This window comes from Dermacentor silvarum, chromosome 1 (genome assembly GCF_013339745.2).
Source record: "Dermacentor silvarum isolate Dsil-2018 chromosome 1, BIME_Dsil_1.4, whole genome shotgun sequence".
Lineage (NCBI taxonomy): Eukaryota > Metazoa > Arthropoda > Arachnida > Ixodida > Ixodidae > Dermacentor > Dermacentor silvarum.
In genome coordinates, this window is record NC_051154.1 from 147,249,745 (window position 1) to 147,268,373 (window position 18,629).

Here is an 18,629-nt window from a genome sequence, read left to right on the forward strand (position 1 = left end):
TTTTTTAAATGGTGTTAATAGGGGTGTGCGGATATTCGGAATTTTCTACTACGAGTAGAATAGTTGCTACTATTCTAGTCGTATTTTTTTATTCTAGTCGTATTTGATTCGATAATTCACTATTCGACTTTGCCAAATATTCGTTTCTTTCCGAATATATAACGAATAAAACGACTTATTGGAGCGTCGAAGAAAACATAATTGACGTTAGAATTGTTCCGAATGATTCTGCTGCATCTACGGTTGTTGCGCTGGGGCACCACTTTCTAAAGGAACGCACGGGGCAGAAAACCTTTGTAGAATAATTTCGAGTATTCAGCAAGAAGGGATCGTTTTTAGGTAGCCTACATATACGGATTTCCATCGATTCGTTATTTGGCCCGAATCACCATGTTTAGATACCTTTAAAACAATGTGCGGTACTGTCGTATAACACTTCTCTCCTTTTGCAATTACAATACTGTACGTGGTCACTGTTCCCTTGTTTCATTACTCATTGCCATGGTACCCCAGATAATTCAAAGCAGCTCTTTATTGTGAACAGTATTACATACATGTGTCAATGTAGGTAAGCCTGATTTATTGTTTTACTAAGCAAAGTCTGCGCAAACTTGATTTTTTTCCTGGTGCACTAGACATGAGAAAATATTCGATATGCGATTAGATATGCGGTGGCCGTTCTTCTCGAATTACTTTCAGAAACTTCTCTACTTGAACACCCCTAGTTGTTAAGTCACCTTAGTATACATGCGGGTGTACATGTTCTTCGTTCATATGTGCAGCAGGTTTGGAACTTAAGTTTTCAAATTACTTTTTCATGGAGCCATTCCCAATACCTTCAATGAAAACGACCAACATCTTACTACACACTAAAGAAAATTACACGCTCGTGCGTGGATTGCCTATAGAAACAAACACCCTTTCTGCACTCTTACTTTTCTGAAGAAATGTGAAAATGGGTGTACTTGTTAGCAGGACATCCTTAGTGCACCATTTTATTATTGTCAGGGTGCTAAAAGGGTGTTATGTGCGAAGCGTACAGCTTACGGAATTTATGAGTGCTCTGGCACTTTAAATTTTAAAGCAAGTAAAAAGCCATACGCGCTTCTCTGCCAGCGGTATGCGCCAAGATATTATTCGAGCACCTCATATATGATCACAGTAGGCTACGGATGTGCCTATAGTGTCTATAGTGTCCATATAGGTGAAAATTGTTTCCGGACAAGCTAAACACTAAGCTATTTCCCATGTGATTACAACGATGGTCTGGGTATATTGCTGGGACGTGCTTTCACGCAAGATGTTTCAGCACCAACTAGCCCAGTCAGTTACTCAGCGAAGCCCTAAGAGGTGCGTCGCTCACACATGTATTTGATAATCAGGGGTCAAATTCACAAAACCTTTTGTTCCGAACTGTTGTTCTGGATTGGCAAGCCGCCTTGGTTAATATGTCCAGCATCAGGATCAGCTAGCATCTGTTTTTATGGACAGTTCTAACGTAAGAACGTTTTTGTGAAAACGGGCCCAGTTCTATGACCTACAGCGTTCGTGTGTTATTCTCTATTATCAGGATGCTGTTTTTTATAGCAGACGCAGGTGCCACTATCCGCATCGTGCACTTGGTGGAACACCCGTGTTAATAGTGTAAGAGATGCTATGGCGGAACACTTGCCAGCTAAGCCAGCCAGGCTAACTCCGCCAGTTTCACCACCACCGTCATCGGCACCACCACCACCATCCGCAAAACCAATCGAGAACGAGAAGCCGCACATTGCTACGTTCTATGGGGAAGGGCCTACAACGGATGTAGCTTCGAGACTGAAATCCTCTGCGCAAGCCAAATGCCGGCCCCTATATACGTGACCCAGTACAGTCAAGAACCACTAAATTGGTGACAGGGAGTGGTTGGTGAACCTGTTTACAGATAAATGCTGGAAATCTTGCTTGGTAATCCTGTGTCATGCTTTCTCGTTGGGTCACCTTCTGCTATAATGACGTTGCTTTTACTCTGGAGCGGAAGCAAAGCTGTCGGCACGCTTCTCCTCCGAGTCGCCGCAATTGCTGTTGATGCCGCCAGTTGCCGCCAGTTGTGAACGTGACACTCGGTCGGGCTAATGGTCCCCCCAGCTCCTGCAGCTTCTGCACCGTGTACGGCCGCACTGCATGGGAAGGGGACGCGCATAATGCACGCGACGGTCTTGCCCGTGGGACTTTATTCATAAGGGTGCCCCGTTCCCTGCTTTCTCCGGTCACTCGTGCTTTTCTACGCGCAGCCCCGCCAAGGCGCGCACGCTGCTGGGCCGGCGTGACGCAGCTGCCCCCTGCGTGAATAGGCGCGGCCGCGTGCCACCGCGGCCTCAAAGGGGGCAGACCAGAGGCCGGCAGCCGTCGACAGCGACGGACCACTTCGGCTGCAGTGTCTTCGACGTGGGTGTTGGCACTGCGGCGGTAACCTCGCGGTGAGTGCGCGCCCACTTAGCGACCGGGCAGGGCGAAGGAAATAGCCTGGAAATAATAGGGACACCCCCAAGACGCCAGAGTGTGCCTGATTGTGTCTTGGTTCACTTTTCTTCACTCCTTGTCACTGACGTCATCTTTGTTCACACATTATGAACTGCATCAAGGCTCCGTTGTCGCGTTCGCGGAGGACGGCATGCCAGTGGAGGTAGCGCTCTCGCCGGAAACACCTTGCAGTGGTAAAACGACAGCGGGCGTTTCGATTTTCGCAGTCAAAACACCGTATGAAAATTTCATACAAACGCTAGTGCTGCGGTAACGCGTTGTTTTGTCTGCTCTTTAGGTTTCAGGGTAAACGTGAGCCATTAGGCAAGCCATTGCGTCTATGGTGTCACGCTCTGACGTTGGCGGACTGTCAAACAAACTGGGCATTGATAGCGATGTATAGCTATGTGGAGTACGTGGATGTATACCACACTCAGTCGGCACAATTTGAAGCTTTAAAATGCCAGGACGTGTTGTGTTAGGTTTATATAGTTGGGTGCAAGCTTACCTAGATTCATCTTTGTGCGCCCTCTAGATGACAAAGATCCCTGTGGTGAGTAAAGAATATCGCCTAGTATAACACATAAACATATTTAATTGTGCTCTTGTGAGATGATCAGGTTATGGTGTAGAAAAAATCCTAACCTCTAGTCAGCACTAAAACTTGATAGCTTCAAAGTTTTTGCTTATGATAGAGGAAAACAGGCGTTGTTTCGCAAAAAAGAATGCAGTAAAAGGAAACGACGAAATAAGACATTTTTTAATGATGCACATTGAACAGTAGGTACTGGGTTGTTTCTCAGTCTTTGCTATGCATTCGTATTAATTTGCATGGTAATGTCATGTTGTAAAGTCAACGGAGTTACTCTTCAGGATTAAGCCATAGTCAGGCAGAGCTGCGGGTCCACTTAAATGGAAGATTATTTACTACTTACGCATAGCAGTGCAGTATAAACTAAATGGACAGACCTTGAATTAAATGTGCTCCGACAAAATATTGGTGACAGTAAAAAGACGTATTGTGCTTATATCCATCGTTTCTGTGGTAATTAATTTTCACCGTGAACGCCAATACGTCTCCTGATTAATGCTACACTGCGAGTAATTCAGGTTACACCATAATACATCGGCCTTTCTCTAATTTAATTGGTACTCGTACTCAATATTATCAGTAGCACCACATTGATTTGGTTTTTTCCCCGTTTCTTGCATAGAAGCAGCTTCACACAGTCGCATTTGCTTGACTGCGCCAACACTGCTGACCGATAACCATGTGCAGGGAATTATGTTCGCAAGGTGCACCACGTTGCTACACAGGGCTCCCTAGTGGACATTTCTATTGTAAGTTTCTGTGTAAAGCTGTCATGTTGTGTACCTTAGCTACTCTATTTCTACGAGTTCCTTGCGTATAAATAAGAACAAGAACTAAAGTTAATGAGAGAAATAGCGTATTGCCAGTGGTGCTGCAGTGATGTGGACTTCTAAATGTACAAACGAACAGTGCACAGGGTTCAGAAAAGAGAGCACACCCAAAGTATCATACACACCTTATATAGCGCTTATCTCACAAAGGATACATGAAACCGACTTCACCAAGCTTGTAGTAAGTAAGAGCTGTTTGGCCATTGGCCGGCCGCCTTCGCTAATATATGTCCGACATCAGGATTACATGACAATTACAAACAGTTCTAGCGTAGGAACTTCTTTTTATGAATACTGGCCCTGTTTTTTTGTTCAGATGTGCCTGGTAGTTTCCGTCTGGGTTACAGTGGCCATTCTAGCCTGCGGCCCCAGCGACGTCCTGGTGCAGCCCTGCAGACTCGCCTACTGGAACACGCGCAACGGTGTCGTCCACACTGCTTGCCAGCCACGTAATCGCAACTGCACTATCCTCATGCGGGGTCTGTCGAACCACGAGAAGAAGGACTTTCTGCGGCGCCACAACAAACTACGTAGCCTTGTAGCCATGGGCCGGCTCAGGGGCTACAAGCCTGCGGCGAACATGTACGAACTGGTGAGCCCATTGTAGACAAAAGTTAAGGTTGGAAAAAAAAAACTGGCATCCTGGTTACATCGAAGCTATAGAAGGGAAACAGGAAAAGAAAAACAGCGTAATTGGCTTGACTGGCGCCAAGCGAAGCTCACGTGCATAGAATGGCAAATAGAAAGTACTCAGGACATAATAGCTTACGATGCTATTAGCATAGCATGCTATTTTATGCTAGTAGCCTAATATGCATACTGTACAATGATAAGAGTGAATTATTTTGAATTGACAAGATCAAACCAAGGCTGCACTTCAAAGAAACATGCCTTTGCATAATGCGCCTAATCTGCTCCCCGAATCAAATTTATTGCATTAGGTCTAACCTTTGCGCAACAGATGCCACATCGACAAAATTTTGCTGACTACGGGACGTATTCTGCGAGGATCTCTTCGGCGATATTATCGCCTTCTTGCGACGTAGTGCTCAACCATCCAATCAGCTCATCCGATTTTGCTCAACCAGCCAATCAGCGTGCGCCTGACGGCCGAGGTGATACTATAGCCGAAAGTGATCGTCGCAGAATACGTCCCCTGAGAACTCCACAATTTTATTATGATTTATTTTGAGCACAAGTAAATTCAATAGGGTGCCGGCATATTGAAAGAGTCCTTGTTGGCTGGTGCGAAATTTTCACTCGCTGGCTGATCTCCCAGAGCTGGGTCCGATGACGATTGACATCGTGGGCACGTAAGCTACGACTACGTGCGTATGTTTGTCGGGTCGGTGCCGTTGTCGACGCAACATGACATACCAGTATTTCAGCGACACTTTCGGCGACGGCTCGGCCGATCTTTAGCGTCAGCGTCATGTCGGCATTGTGGCTTTGTAGTGTGCAATGTGCCTAAGCAATCACTGAAGCTACCGGGAAAACATGTATTCCGGAAACTGTCAGAATTGCGATTATATAGCTGTACATTTTGCATCAACGGCTTATCGTAGCTAGTATATAGCCTGTGTATTGCAGGCGACAAGCTATGTATTGCAGGCGACAGCCGCGGCTCGTGATGTCGAAAGCTGCATATCAACATGGGGGTAGTGGCCTCTAAGAAAAACGTCCAGCCTACGAACAAATCCGCCAATTTTTAATTAGAGCCCGCAGAAAGTTCTGGATGGCATATTTCACATACTTTTTGTTAGATGTAACAGTTATACATATATGGTGGTCGACAATGTCACGTTTGAAAACGTAGTTCAATGCAGGCGCTAGGCAGCGTTCACCTTTTTTTTTTCTGCTGCTTGGGTTGCCAAAGGGCTTTGTACATTGTTGCTGACATGCTGTCTGCAGGTCTGGGACGATGAATTGGCCGAAGTGGCGCAGGCGTTGGCCGACCAATGTGGTGACATGATGCACGACAGAGCGGATGCCAGATTCACCCGTGAGTGTTCGTCGCACTCTCTTTTACTGCGAACCGCAGTTTTCTCTAGCGAATCTATTGAACGTCTCCGCCCGTAAAAAGAGCATAAAGAGCATCGCACGCGTAATGCGAAGACGTGGGATCGTTCACCACCTGCGTCAAGTTGTTTTTTCGTCCATTTTGATGTCCATTAATGTATTTAATTCAATTAGTAAGTACACGTAATTTCCCCTATGTTGTCCTTGCTGTCTATGTCTGTTGGCTTCTTATGCTAGAATTAATAAAAATCGGGCCCCTAGGTTATCCTTGTTCTCGTTGTTATATATATATATATATATATATATATATATATATATATATATTAATAAACGTGCAGGCGCACATAGAAAAGCAAAAATATTTAATTTCGACGTTGTGGCCGTGGTGCGGCCTTCATCAAGAGCTTGAAGAACACCAAGAGCTTGATGAAGGCCGGACCCCGGCCGAAACGTCTAAATGAAATGGTTTTGCTTGTCTACGTGCGCCTGCACTTCTTTGAATTGATTAAACCGTGCATCCGAAGAAATACTTCCTTCACACACACACACACACACACACACACACACACCCACACGCCCATGCACACGCACACACGTGCGCACGCGCGCGCGCAAGACATTCAATATTGAACTGCAGGATCAAACGCCGCAGCTCGGGCCTTCGGATCGACTCAATAAGTCCGAAAAAAAGGCAGCCCGGGAGCGAATGCGCATTCTTCAAAAACACGTTCGATGGTGCTATGAGGAGGAGGAAGAGGAGGAGGAGGAGGAAAAAAGAAAAATGTGTGGGTAGGGATGTTGACCAGAAAACCGTTTGGGTGGTAACCTTACCCTGGGGGAAGGGAAATGGGAATAGAAAGATGAGAGAGAGAGAGCCGACACAGCCGACGCAGAAGCTATGCCTCTCATCGGTGCAGTCCAGGAGGCCGTCAAAGTTGCAGCAAATGATTGAGTTCGGATAGTCTGGTTGCGCCTTATATTTGGTGTGTTCTTTGGACAGCGAGAGTGTGCGTGCCAGGGGGCGAACCTGCCTCGCGGCGTCTGTTCTAGAGAGTAGAAAGGAAACGCAGTGGTCTTCATGTGATGCTCGAGCAGCTTTGTCTGCGTAATTGCTTCCAGTGAACCCGCAATGGTCAGGTACTCAATGAAAATAAATTTTGTGGCCTTTTTTCACATTGTGGTGAAGTTCTACGATTTCGTTCATCAACTGGTCGTGAGCTTTATGTTAAAGAACCGACTGCATACTCCTTAAAGCCGGCTTTGAGTCGCAAAATACGGTACATTTACAGAACTCTCTATAGATGAACACAAGTCTACAGCGCAGAGTCGCGAGTTCTGCAGCTGGAGACGTCGTGACATGCAATATGTCTTGAATAGTAATGTTATTCCTCTTGTCGGTTGACCACCAAGCTGCCAGAACTGGTCGATATAGTCGAGTCAGCAGTATAGGTGTGCGGTTGCTGTAGTTCTCGTACAAGATGAGTAATCTAAGTTGAGCACAGATGGCTGTAGATCTGCCTTTTTCTGACGTCCTGACACTGTGAGGGGTACTTGAGCACGGCTATAACACAATGGAAGAAACAAAGGCCGGCCGCAGGTGCATACCCTGATGTAAGTGAGGCACGATGTGCACATAGTTGCATTGAACGTCGTGTGGGGCCTTTCTGGAGAACGAATGGCGAGATGATGGCAAGGGGTCCAGACGATGTTCCTGACGTGTACGAGCATTGTCTCAACGGCTATGTGCGTCGTGATTGTGTAGTCTTGAGCGATGACAATAGTTTCAGCCATTGACACGTTCCGCAATAAGCCTATAGAGCTTAGGCTAGAACTCTGAATTGTACGTAGGTCAGTTCTGCAGCTGTTGGATACAATAGACTGTACCGCAGGAATACAACAAATAGTACCTTGTAAAGTTGGAACATAACGCTTATGAACAACCCCCAGGTCCTTCCTGCGAGGAAGTTATATAGATGGAAATAGCTTTCAGCTGCTTTTTCACGTAGAAGAGATCCCCGCCAATCACAACTTCCAAGAACTGTGTATTTTGTTGGACGATATCAGCTGTCCGTTGAATGATATCCCGTATACGGCCATTTGATTTCGGGTAAATGCCACCACTGCGTGTTTTTCCCACATCTTCAGTCCTTGATCACGAAAGTAACATGATGTCAAGATGGCTGCCTTCTTCAACCGAGCGCGAAGCCGACGCCGTGTCACACCCGACGTCCAAAAACAGATGCATCTGGTATAGCTGGAGAGCCGAACAACGTTTGGAAGGTTGACGAGGAATTCAGTGGGGGCTAGAATAAAAAGCGTTGCGTTTACTACTCCGCCCTGAGGCACTGCGCGGCTACTGTAATGCTGGGGTGTCGGGCCATTCTCGGTGAGCACGAAAAACCATCTGATCTGTACGCAGTTGCAAATCCAGAGGTATGTCTGATGAGGCGTTAAGGATGGCTTCGTGGTTGACATTATTGTAACCCGCTTTAACAGCCAGAGACAAGGCAGCAGATAATCGCTTATAGGCCTAATGGCGTTCGACGTACGTCATCAAGTCGACAAAAGTGCCTATAGAAGAACAGCAGGGCCTGAATCCAGCCATAGCGTCTGGGTCAACTTCGTACCGCTCAAGGTACCATTACAGATGTGCCAGAACCATCCTTTCCATTACTTTTGCTAAACAGCTGGCAAGCGCAATTATACGGTATCACGCAATGGGTAAAGACGACTTGAGGAGCGGAATCAGGCGACTTGACTCCCATTCCCGGAGAACGGTAGCAATCTGCCAGGAGTGGTTGTACAGGCGCAAGAGTACCTTCCTCTTGCGCCTGTACAACTACTCCTGGCAGATTGCTACCGTTCTCCGGGAATGGGAGTCAAGTCACCTGATTCCGCTCCAAAACCAAGATGTTCACACAGAAGATGCCCAACATCTTCTGTGTGAACATCTTGGTGTTGTGAACATTTATGCTTTGTGAACTCGTGTGTTGCGTGTGAACACTTTGGTTTTGTGAGTATTTATGTTATGTGAACTCTTCTGTGGCGCGAACATTTATTTATATTGCAGTTAAGACTTAGTACGTGAATGTTCGTACATGTGGTTATTAGTCCACTTTTGTGATTTTTGACAACTTTCTGAGGACAAATATCATGTAAGAAAATAGGAGTAGCCGGCGCCAAATATAGGCACCAACCTCTCCTTAAATACATTTAATTAAAAAAAAAGTACCTTCCTAGGCTGTTCACCAAGATTACACAGAACGCGGTAAGTGACGTCATCAGGTCCTGGCGTTACTGAGGAATGCCTGCACAAGGCAAGCGCAGCATATATATAGTTCGTCCATAGAAAATAAAATCACTCCATGCGGGGCTCACGTGAAAACGGTGAGTGGTCGGTGTCCAGGTTCCAGCGGAGCTTGTTTCGCCAAGAATCTTCTTGCAAAGGAAGTTGCCTCGTCAGCCTCTCTGCATTGTAGGCAAAGAGGTAGTGAATTATATTGGCGGTGCCGCCCGGTGTATTATGATACCCAGGTGAAAGCCGTGGTTTGGTGTTGGGCGTCACTTGCAGGGGTCGGTTGCTTATGCCACTGGAGGATCTCCAAATGGGGTAGCTGGCCTGCTCTACTGGGACGTCAAACACACAGGCTAACAGCGGACGAATTCCACAGTGACGGCGTGGTCGAGTCGCTTAAGTAGACGCTCTTGACAGCTTCGAAGTGCTGACGCGCCCTCCCGCTGGAAAGCTGTACTCGTGACCGTTTGAATGACACCGGAACGCAGTCGTAACAAAAGGCTGCAAGGAGTCCACGAACAGTTCTGTATATAAGAGACAAAGGCTTTCGCGGTTCCAGTAATTCTCAGGAAGACACGCATCGCTGTGAAGCTAGATTATACATCGACGCTGTATTTTTTTTTCTTTTGCGTGCGTCTGGCCAATCACAAATAATGAATGGACTTTCCTTGTCTTTATGTTCGTTCAGCACGACGGTGAATCGCCCAGTTTCTCTAACTCGATGTGAAAGTCGGTGTGTTTGGAAGCCTTTGTAAGCGAATGAGTGGTGGCCTGTACACTCTCAGTCAAATCTTGCTTATAACGGTGCCCTCTAACCAGGAGAAAATTTCAAACGAAGCTTACTATGCGACCAGAGTATATGCGCCTTACAGTATAATTAGGCCCTTGTTATGCGGCCCGCAATTGCGCAGCCCGTTTTGTTATCCGGACGTTTTTTTGAGTACAAAAGCTCGACGCTTATGAAGGAGCCCATCGTATAAATGGGGATATATTGATGTGGTACAAAAGTTTAAAATAACGACGCTTACCATACGACCTCCCGGACAAATAGGACATTTTTATGTGGTACGAAAGTTCCGAATAATGACGCTTACGATGTGGCTTAAAAATATGGGGCCCGTAGTGTAAGCGGCTCTTTTTAGAAATATTGTGTGCGACAACGGTTTATTTATTTTTTCTTACGCAGTACTGTCGCGCCATGGCAGTGCACAATGTTTCGTGGTATTTCACAGGCACACCATGGTATTTCAGAGAGCACACGCCCACAAGGATTTGAACCCTGGACCACCGCTGGGCATAGTAGCACTCTAAGCACTACACCGCAAACACGCATTCTTTTTTTGTCTTTCATGGCAGTTACTGCAGCGAGTTAACATCGTATGTACACCACAAACGCGTATACGTGTCAGACGAGTACATGTGAGACGATTATTTTAGTTGCTTTATGTATCTACAAATAGTCATTTAAATTTGCATTGAGCGTGCATACTTGCCATATAAACTCGGCAGATTTTTTTTTTCTTCATTGGAAGTGGCTTTATGCCTAGTATATGTCCGACCGGCAACAGTTGCGTGTCCTGCAAAAAGAGATTGATGTTGGCGTGCAAACATCAGATTTATTGCTATATTGTGGCTGTGCAATGGGTAAATGGTGTTCGACTGCTCAGCGATCAGCTCTTTCGTTTTTCCCATCGTATACATGCCGCAATTTCATAACAGGTGAAATGTAAACAAGCCCGTTTGCTTCTTCTGTGTGTACATAAATAGCCCCAGTTGGGATTATTGGGTGGTGCCACTAATTCCCCGAATTCTGGTTACGGACGTTAACTACTAAATTGGTCTTTTCAACGACTGCTGCGAGATCAATTCAAATATCCCCGATGCCAGTGAATGCGTACTTTTTTGTTATTTCGAATGCTTCCCTTGTAGCATATATACTTGAATTGCGTTAGTTGAAAGCATATTATCTAAGGTTGTACATGTGGTCCTAGGTGGTGGCGGTTGTGGTGGTGGTGATGATGCTACAGGCAGGAATAGGCTAGCAGACCTGGCCAGGAATTGCTCCTACGCCAAGCGCGAATAGGTGTTTTGGCACTTCAACAACAACAACAACAACAACAACAACAACAACAACAACAACAACAACAACAACAACAACAACAACAACAACAACAACAACAACAACAACAACAACAACAACAACAACAACAACAACAGCAACAACTTCATGTCAATGTAGGCGCGGAGAGTCACTTCATGTGTGCGGTGGCATGCAGCTGTATCACCAAGCTCACACTGAATTTTACGTCTATATGGGTCGTCTGGATGCTTTCTTCACGTGCGTATTTGCTTGTGTTTACCTTAACTGCTCTGCCTACGCAAAGTGACGCAGGTACTGCTTATGTCCGCTGCTGATCTAAATTCAGAATGCGTCGGCGCCTGCTAATTCCTGCATACACACTAATCAAACTTGAGAAATCAGCTGATAGGAGCGAGCGTGTTGCACAAACAGCAACATTTCAATCAAATCTACTCCGATATTTTGAAGCAAAGTCATATTTGCCTACACTCCCGGGTTTGTCGTGGCTGCTGGCTACTACTGGGTAGGTCGGTATTTTGAGGAAATATTTGTGGATATTTATACAAAGCTTATATAGAGTGTCCCATCTAACGTTAGCCAAGCCGTAAAAAAATTATAAGGACACGCCGCTAGATACAATTTTTAAAGACATGCGGTGTTCCTCTGAAGCCCGAGCACCGTAGGTCTTAAATTTGTGTCTTGCACCGTATTCTCCTACTGCTTTTTTTTTTCGTTGAACAGCTTGGCTAACGTTAGAGGGGACGCACTACATGTGCGCCGAATACTAGTGCCAGCAAACAAGCTTATATCACCTCTGCATCATCATCATCATCCTATTTGTATGTCCACTGCAGGACGAAGGCCTCTCCCTGCGACCTCCAATTACCCCTGTCTTGCTCTAGCTGATTCCAACTTGCTCCTGCAGATTTCCTAACACACCTGTATGTTGACCGCCAAAGTAGGACGGGTAGGTGCACCTTTGTTCTGCGTAATAAAAAAAAAATGTTCTTGCACAAAACCTGAACACATATTGTCGGCTCATAGGTATCTTTAGAGCACACCGATTTTCTAACGGGATAGCGCATTATATTCATCAGATTCTTTGATTTACATAATACTTGATTTAACCATTCGGTATGTGCCTATGGCCAATTGTTAGTCAATACTCTAGAATGGGTTTTCCTCTACTGTGGCACAAGTGGCACAGCATTCTTAAGTGTACCAAGATCTGTGTTGTACTAGTCTGTGCATAAACCTGTCATCACTATTCTTCATTCGACAAGCGTCATACATCGCCTTCATCCTCGTGACATCGCTACATAGATGTCTCGCACTGTACCCACCTGGTTTAGTGTTTATATTTCGGCGTAGCCTCATCGCGGTGTAGTGCATAAACATGCATAAAACAACAAAAATTGCATGGGAATAAAGTTTCACCTTTATGGTGAACAAACACAATAATTTTATCAGGTTGCACCTGCATAGAATGAAAGCAAACAGAGTTGTACCTATTGTCGTCACTTATAACGTATTTAAATTACCCTTCACTAAAGCTCCACTCCACATATATTCCAGCTATACGTTTAATCTGCATAACTTTCTTTTCATATTTGCCTTAATCGCAACTAATGAACAGAAATCCTCTACCAGAGATCGTCTCTAAATGTGTACAAGGCAGGCACTTTTCTCCTAGTCTGCGCCCCTGTAGCTTGTGTGTAGTGTTGAAATGGAAATACTATACTTGTACAAAATCTTCTCACATTGAAAGAAGTATCTGCTTCATACACCCGTACGGAGATCAGACATACATTACTTATAGTATACATGCGAACATGTAACAAACATCCATTCCTTTTGTCATTGTGCAAAAACTTATTTTAAGCATATACTGGTAAAAACTCACATACCCATTCCCTGTGTGTGTGTGCTTGTCACCTGCCCTCCCCAACTCCAAGCACTTTCTTTCTTGAAGTCAAATAACGATAGGAGAAATCAAGTCGGATGACGTAAAACTGGGTAGTAGGGGAACGCCGCAAGACTCGGTATTGTCCCCCTTTCTCTTCAACGTGGCCACGATCGGCCTGCCGAAAATCCTCAGCAAGATCCGCGGCCTCGACCACAGCCTGTACGCCAACGACATAACGTTGTGGGTGACAGGCAGCAGCGAACGCCAAATCGAGGAAACCCTACAACAGGCCACGGAGGCCGTCGAACGCTACGCGGCAGAGAAAGGGCTCAGTTGCTCCTCTCAAAAGTCCGAACTCCTGCTGGTGTACGCTACGACCAGGAAACAATACGGAGGAACACCGAACATTAACATCAAGGTGAACGGGGGCCCGATACCTATCGTAGACCAAATCAAAGTCCTAGGACTCCGGTTGCTTGCGGAAGGCACCATCAAGGCGCTAGAGAACAGCGCACAGCAAATACTAAGGCTAATCAAACGGATTGCCAATAGGCACTACGGCATGATGGAGGTCAGCCTAATTCGTTTAGTGCAGGCCTTCATCATAAGCCGCGTCGTCTATGTGGCACCATACCTAACATTTGGTGCGGCAGAAAAAAACAAGATGGAATGCATCATCACGCGAGCTTTCTAACAGGCAATTGGCGTCCCAGTCACAGCACCTAACGACAAACTCTTAGAGTTGGGGCTACACAACACACTTGACGAACTAATCGAGGCGCACACTACCGCTCAATACGAAAGACTCACACAAACCCCAATTGGGCGACACATTCTACAGAAACTAAAAATTCGATATGAAGCGCAACACGACACCAAACTAAGCATCCCGCTAGAGATGAGGAGGGAATTAAAAAATTCCTCCGCTGCCCAAGAACATGCACCCGGAGCACCACAAGGAGCGACGAGAGGCAAGGGCGCGCCACATTGAGCGCAAATACCATGACGTAGAGGGCGTGGCCTACGTAGACGCCGCGGAATACAGAGAACGCAAAGGGATGTCCGTAGTAGCGGTAAACGCGGACCGTGAACCCTTCGCGAGTGGCACCGTGAGAACGGACAACGCCGAAATTGCGGAGGAAGCCGCCATAGCATTAGCGGTGGCCTCCACGAAAGCGAGAATTATCATAAGCGACTCAAAAATTGCAGTTCATAATTTCGCGAAAGGACGCCATTTCGCGAGAGGCGCTCAAAATTCCAAACAGTAACAGCAACCGTCAAAGCGGGACGATCCAAATTATTTGGGCACCCACGCACTCCTCTCTCCCCGGCAACGAGGCGGCTCACAACGTAGCTCGAGGACTTACTCGCCGAGCAAGTGAGCCGGCCCAGCCGGGAACGAGAGGAGACCGCATGGTCAGCTACAAAGAAATAACGGATTACTATCGGATGGGTAGGGCCCGGTACCCATAAGCTCATCCCGCGCTAACCAGGAAACAGGCGGCGGCCTGCCGCCTCCTGCAAAGAAAAATGTATCCAAACCCGGTGGCCTGCAGCAGATTCCATCCAGGGCAATACAACGATCAATGCAAATTATGCAAAGGTAGGGCGGATCTGCCACACATTCTATGGACATGCTCGACGGCGGCTCCTTTCGAGGGCCGCAAAATTTCAAAACCCGCAGCAGTGGGAGACCCTGCTGCTCAGCTCAGACCAGCAAGACCAGGTCTGGGCCGTCCAGCTAGCCGAGGCAGCCGCTGAGACCCGGGGGATCTCGGCCGTCTGCTAGGCGGAGGGAGGCTGCGTCCGCCCTCGTGAATTGCTTGCAGCAATAAAAGTTGAATCTCTCTCTCTCTCTCTTTCTTGAAGTCAACGAAATGCCCGGCTCCCCAGAGTAACCTCGATTTTAAGCCCTGAAAGGTTCTTAGTATGTAGCCAGGTTTGCACAAAACTTGTAAATATATATTTTTGAAGGTCTTGCAGATTATTCTTATTCGTTAACATTGATTCTTTGATTGAAACTTATCCCAATAGCGGTAATTCCACCATTCGATATATTATTCGACCACCATATTTATTCCCTTTTGGGTTGGGAATATGTGTTGCGTATGTCTCATTTCCCTGTCTGTTAAAACACTAAGAAAGTAATTGACAATATCTGCATTTCACAAAATGACTTGACACTGTATCACAAGAACGCAAGAACCCAACAAAGTACAACAAAGCACATGAGATATGAACGTGGTCCCTTGCTTTATAAACAAACAAACAAACAAACAAACAAACAACAAACAAACAAACAAACAAACAAACAAACAAACAAACAAACAACAAACAAATAATTAAATAAATAAATAAATAAATAAATAAATAAATAAATAAATAAATAAATAAATATTATGCAGATCCAAGGCACATATTGGTATCCATTTGAAGCGAAGGTTTAGTGAAATGGTTAAGGAAATGGCTATAAAGCTAACAATGATGGGTACAATTGTGTTTACTTTCATCCTATATGCAACGTGGAATCTCGTGTAATTTTTATGTTTATCCTCCACAAAGAGAACTTTATTTCTTATGCAATTTGATGTAAGTGCACTACACCGTTCATAAGCTATGCCGAAATGCAAACACCAAATCAGGTGGATGCATGGTGTGGAGACGTTTACGCAACGATGTTACCATGACGAAGGTGATGTATGACGCTTGTCGGGGGAAGAATGATGGTGAGAGGTGTATGAGCAGAAATGTAGGACGCGTATCTAGCTACATTTAAAGATTCTGTACATCTTGGGGAAAAAATAAAGTAGGACTAATATTTTACAGTGAATCTTTCTTTGCCTCTTCACCCCCGTTTTGCGGGTGCTGTCTCGCCAAGTAAACATTTTGCACTATTGGGTATGTGCCACTGGTATATGCCTGAAGAGAAAGCTTTGGCTGCTGGGCATGTCTCTGGGTACGTTCCTATTTTTTGGCCAGTACCCCAGAATGGGTATGTGCTTCTGTGACACAAGTGGTATAGGTGAAGCTTCCCAGAATTGACTGTATATCCAAATTCGTGTGCTTCGACGAAACTGTCGTGTGCACTCCGTCGTCGTGCGGAGCGGCGATACCGGCGTATAAAATCCATCGATGACCTTAGGACAGCCAGACGACTCCAAAAGAAAATTCAACGTCGCATGGATAGATTGGCATCACGACGTTGGAAGTTGTTTTGCCACTCACTAGACCCCTGGAAGCCACTTTCCCACATCTGGAGAACCGTACGTGGTCTGCGTTCCCTCCCTGAACAACGCTTCCTGTTCAAAGCACTGGCGCTCTTCCAGAGGCGGCTGGAGGTTGATGTTGCGGAAGACTTTTGTGCAAGGATCATTGGCCAAGCAACCGGTCTAGGCTCTCCAGACCCGTAGTGACATCCCCGTTTCGCGTGACTGCCGCATGGATCTTCCTTTCACAATGGAAGAACTTGAAGCGGCTCTTGCTCTATGGAGGCGTTCTTCATTCCCGGGAGCAGATGGAATATCCTACCGCGCCTTAAAAAACCTGAGTGAATGTGCACGTAGAGAACTGTTAGATCTCTACAACGTATCCTGGCAAGATGGCATGGTTCCCGAAGAATGGAAGAAAAGCCGCTTGGTCCCTCGCCTGAAGCATGGCAAGTCCCCACTTGAACTCACCTCATACCGCTCAATAGCGCTGGCCAGCCGTGTGGGAAAGGTAATGGAAAAGATTATCCTTGCCCGCTTGGAGTGGTACCTGGAACACAGCATGTTCCCAAATTGCATGACTGGTTTTCGCCGAGATCGCTCATCAATAGACAGTGCAGTTGATCTGGCTACGTATGTCCAGCATCAAAAGTCAAGTAAAAGATTATCTGCAGCTTTGTTCTTGGATGTCAAGGGGGCATACGATAACGTATCTCACGAGGCTATCCTCGATGCTCTTGAGACGGTTGGCGTAGGTGGTCGAGTTTTTCAATGGATTTCTCATTACCTTTTTATGAGATCGTTCTTTGTACCGGCGATGGTCAAACCGTACGACACTACACCTACCGAGGCGTCCCTCAAGGCGGAGTACTAAGCCCCACCCTATTCAACCTCACACTCATTGGTCTCGTTGAACATCTGCCAGCAGCGATCAAGATATCTATGTACGCAGACGACATATGTATATGGACTTCAGGTGTGACACGCCCTCAGATACGTGCAAGACTTCAAAAAGCTGCTACACTGACAGCTATATACCTCCGCAACCAAGGTCTTGAAATCTCGTCGGACAAATGTGCACTGGTGGCATTCACCCGCAAACCAATGACACCCTACGCCATCTCTATAAAAGGCCAGATAATTCCTTATGAGTACTCACAGATTTCTTGGCATAATCATTGATAGAGATCTCTCATGGAGCCCGCACGTGACCTACTTGAAACAGCGTTTGACAGCAATCTCCCAGCTTTTCAAGTTTCTGGGCAGAAAGACTTGGGGAATGTCAGTACATGCAATGTTGGAATTGTACAGGGCTCTTTTTCTGGGCTTCTTGAGATACAGTTTGCCCGTACTGACCAACACTTGCCAGACAAACCTTCGTACTCTACAGGCTATTCAAGCTCGGGCTCTAAGGGTTTGTCTTGGTTTGCCGAAATGCACATCAATAGTGGCCACTATTGCAATCGCCCGGGACCAACCCATACAAACGCACATTGTGGTGGAAGTGTTGAGAGTGCACATTAGGCACTTTGCCCGGGCCCGTTCCCATCATCTGGCAACACTACCGTCAGAAAGCGGCATCATTTTGCACTATGATTTCGGAGTATTACACTCTCCTTCCATCAGGCTTCTCCCCCTCAACTAAGCCATCGATTCCTCCATGGTGTTTGGATCGACCTGCAGTGCACCTCACCGTACCAGGAATGAGAAAGAAATCTGAGCTGTCATCACCTGCTCTTAAACAACTCACTGTGCTCCTTTTGCACGAGAGGTACGCCGACCACGTACATATTTATACTGACGGATCGGCAACTCTCCAGTGTTCCTCTGGAGCCGTGGTATTCCCAGCAAAAGCCACCACCATCAGTTTCAAGACGTGTCACCCAACGACATCGACGGCTGCGGAACTTGCAGCTCTTCGTGCTGCACTTCGTCTCGTCAGCCAAGAACAACCACGAAGCTGCTCAATATTCAGTGACTCGAAGGCAGCACTGCAGTCTTTGCTATCAGCCCTGCGATGTGGACCACACGAACAACTGGTATTCGATATTAGAGAACTAATCTATACCTTGACTGAAAAAGGACACCAGTTGACATTTCAGTGGCTTACAAGTCACTGCGGCGTCATAGGAAACGAACACGCCGATAACGCTGCTCGGTCGGCTCTTCAAGACGACGAAGAGGAACGAATACCATTAT

At 46.2% G+C, this 18,629-nt stretch overlaps 1 protein-coding gene across 1 annotated transcript in view; it reads left to right on the top strand.

Annotated features, from left to right (window-relative positions):
- Positions 1-2,924: 2,924 nt before the first annotated feature.
- LOC119436223 (CRISP/Allergen/PR-1-like) overlaps positions 2,925-18,629 on the top strand; it is a 28,796-nt gene continuing 13,091 nt past the window's right edge. The window contains exons 1-3 of the mRNA XM_049656348.1: positions 2,925-3,055; positions 4,241-4,516; positions 5,836-5,926. Of these exons, the coding sequence (XP_049512305.1) occupies positions 3,038-3,055; positions 4,241-4,516; positions 5,836-5,926 (385 nt within the window). The 5' untranslated portion in view covers positions 2,925-3,037. The remainder of the gene's footprint in view (positions 3,056-4,240; positions 4,517-5,835; positions 5,927-18,629) is intronic.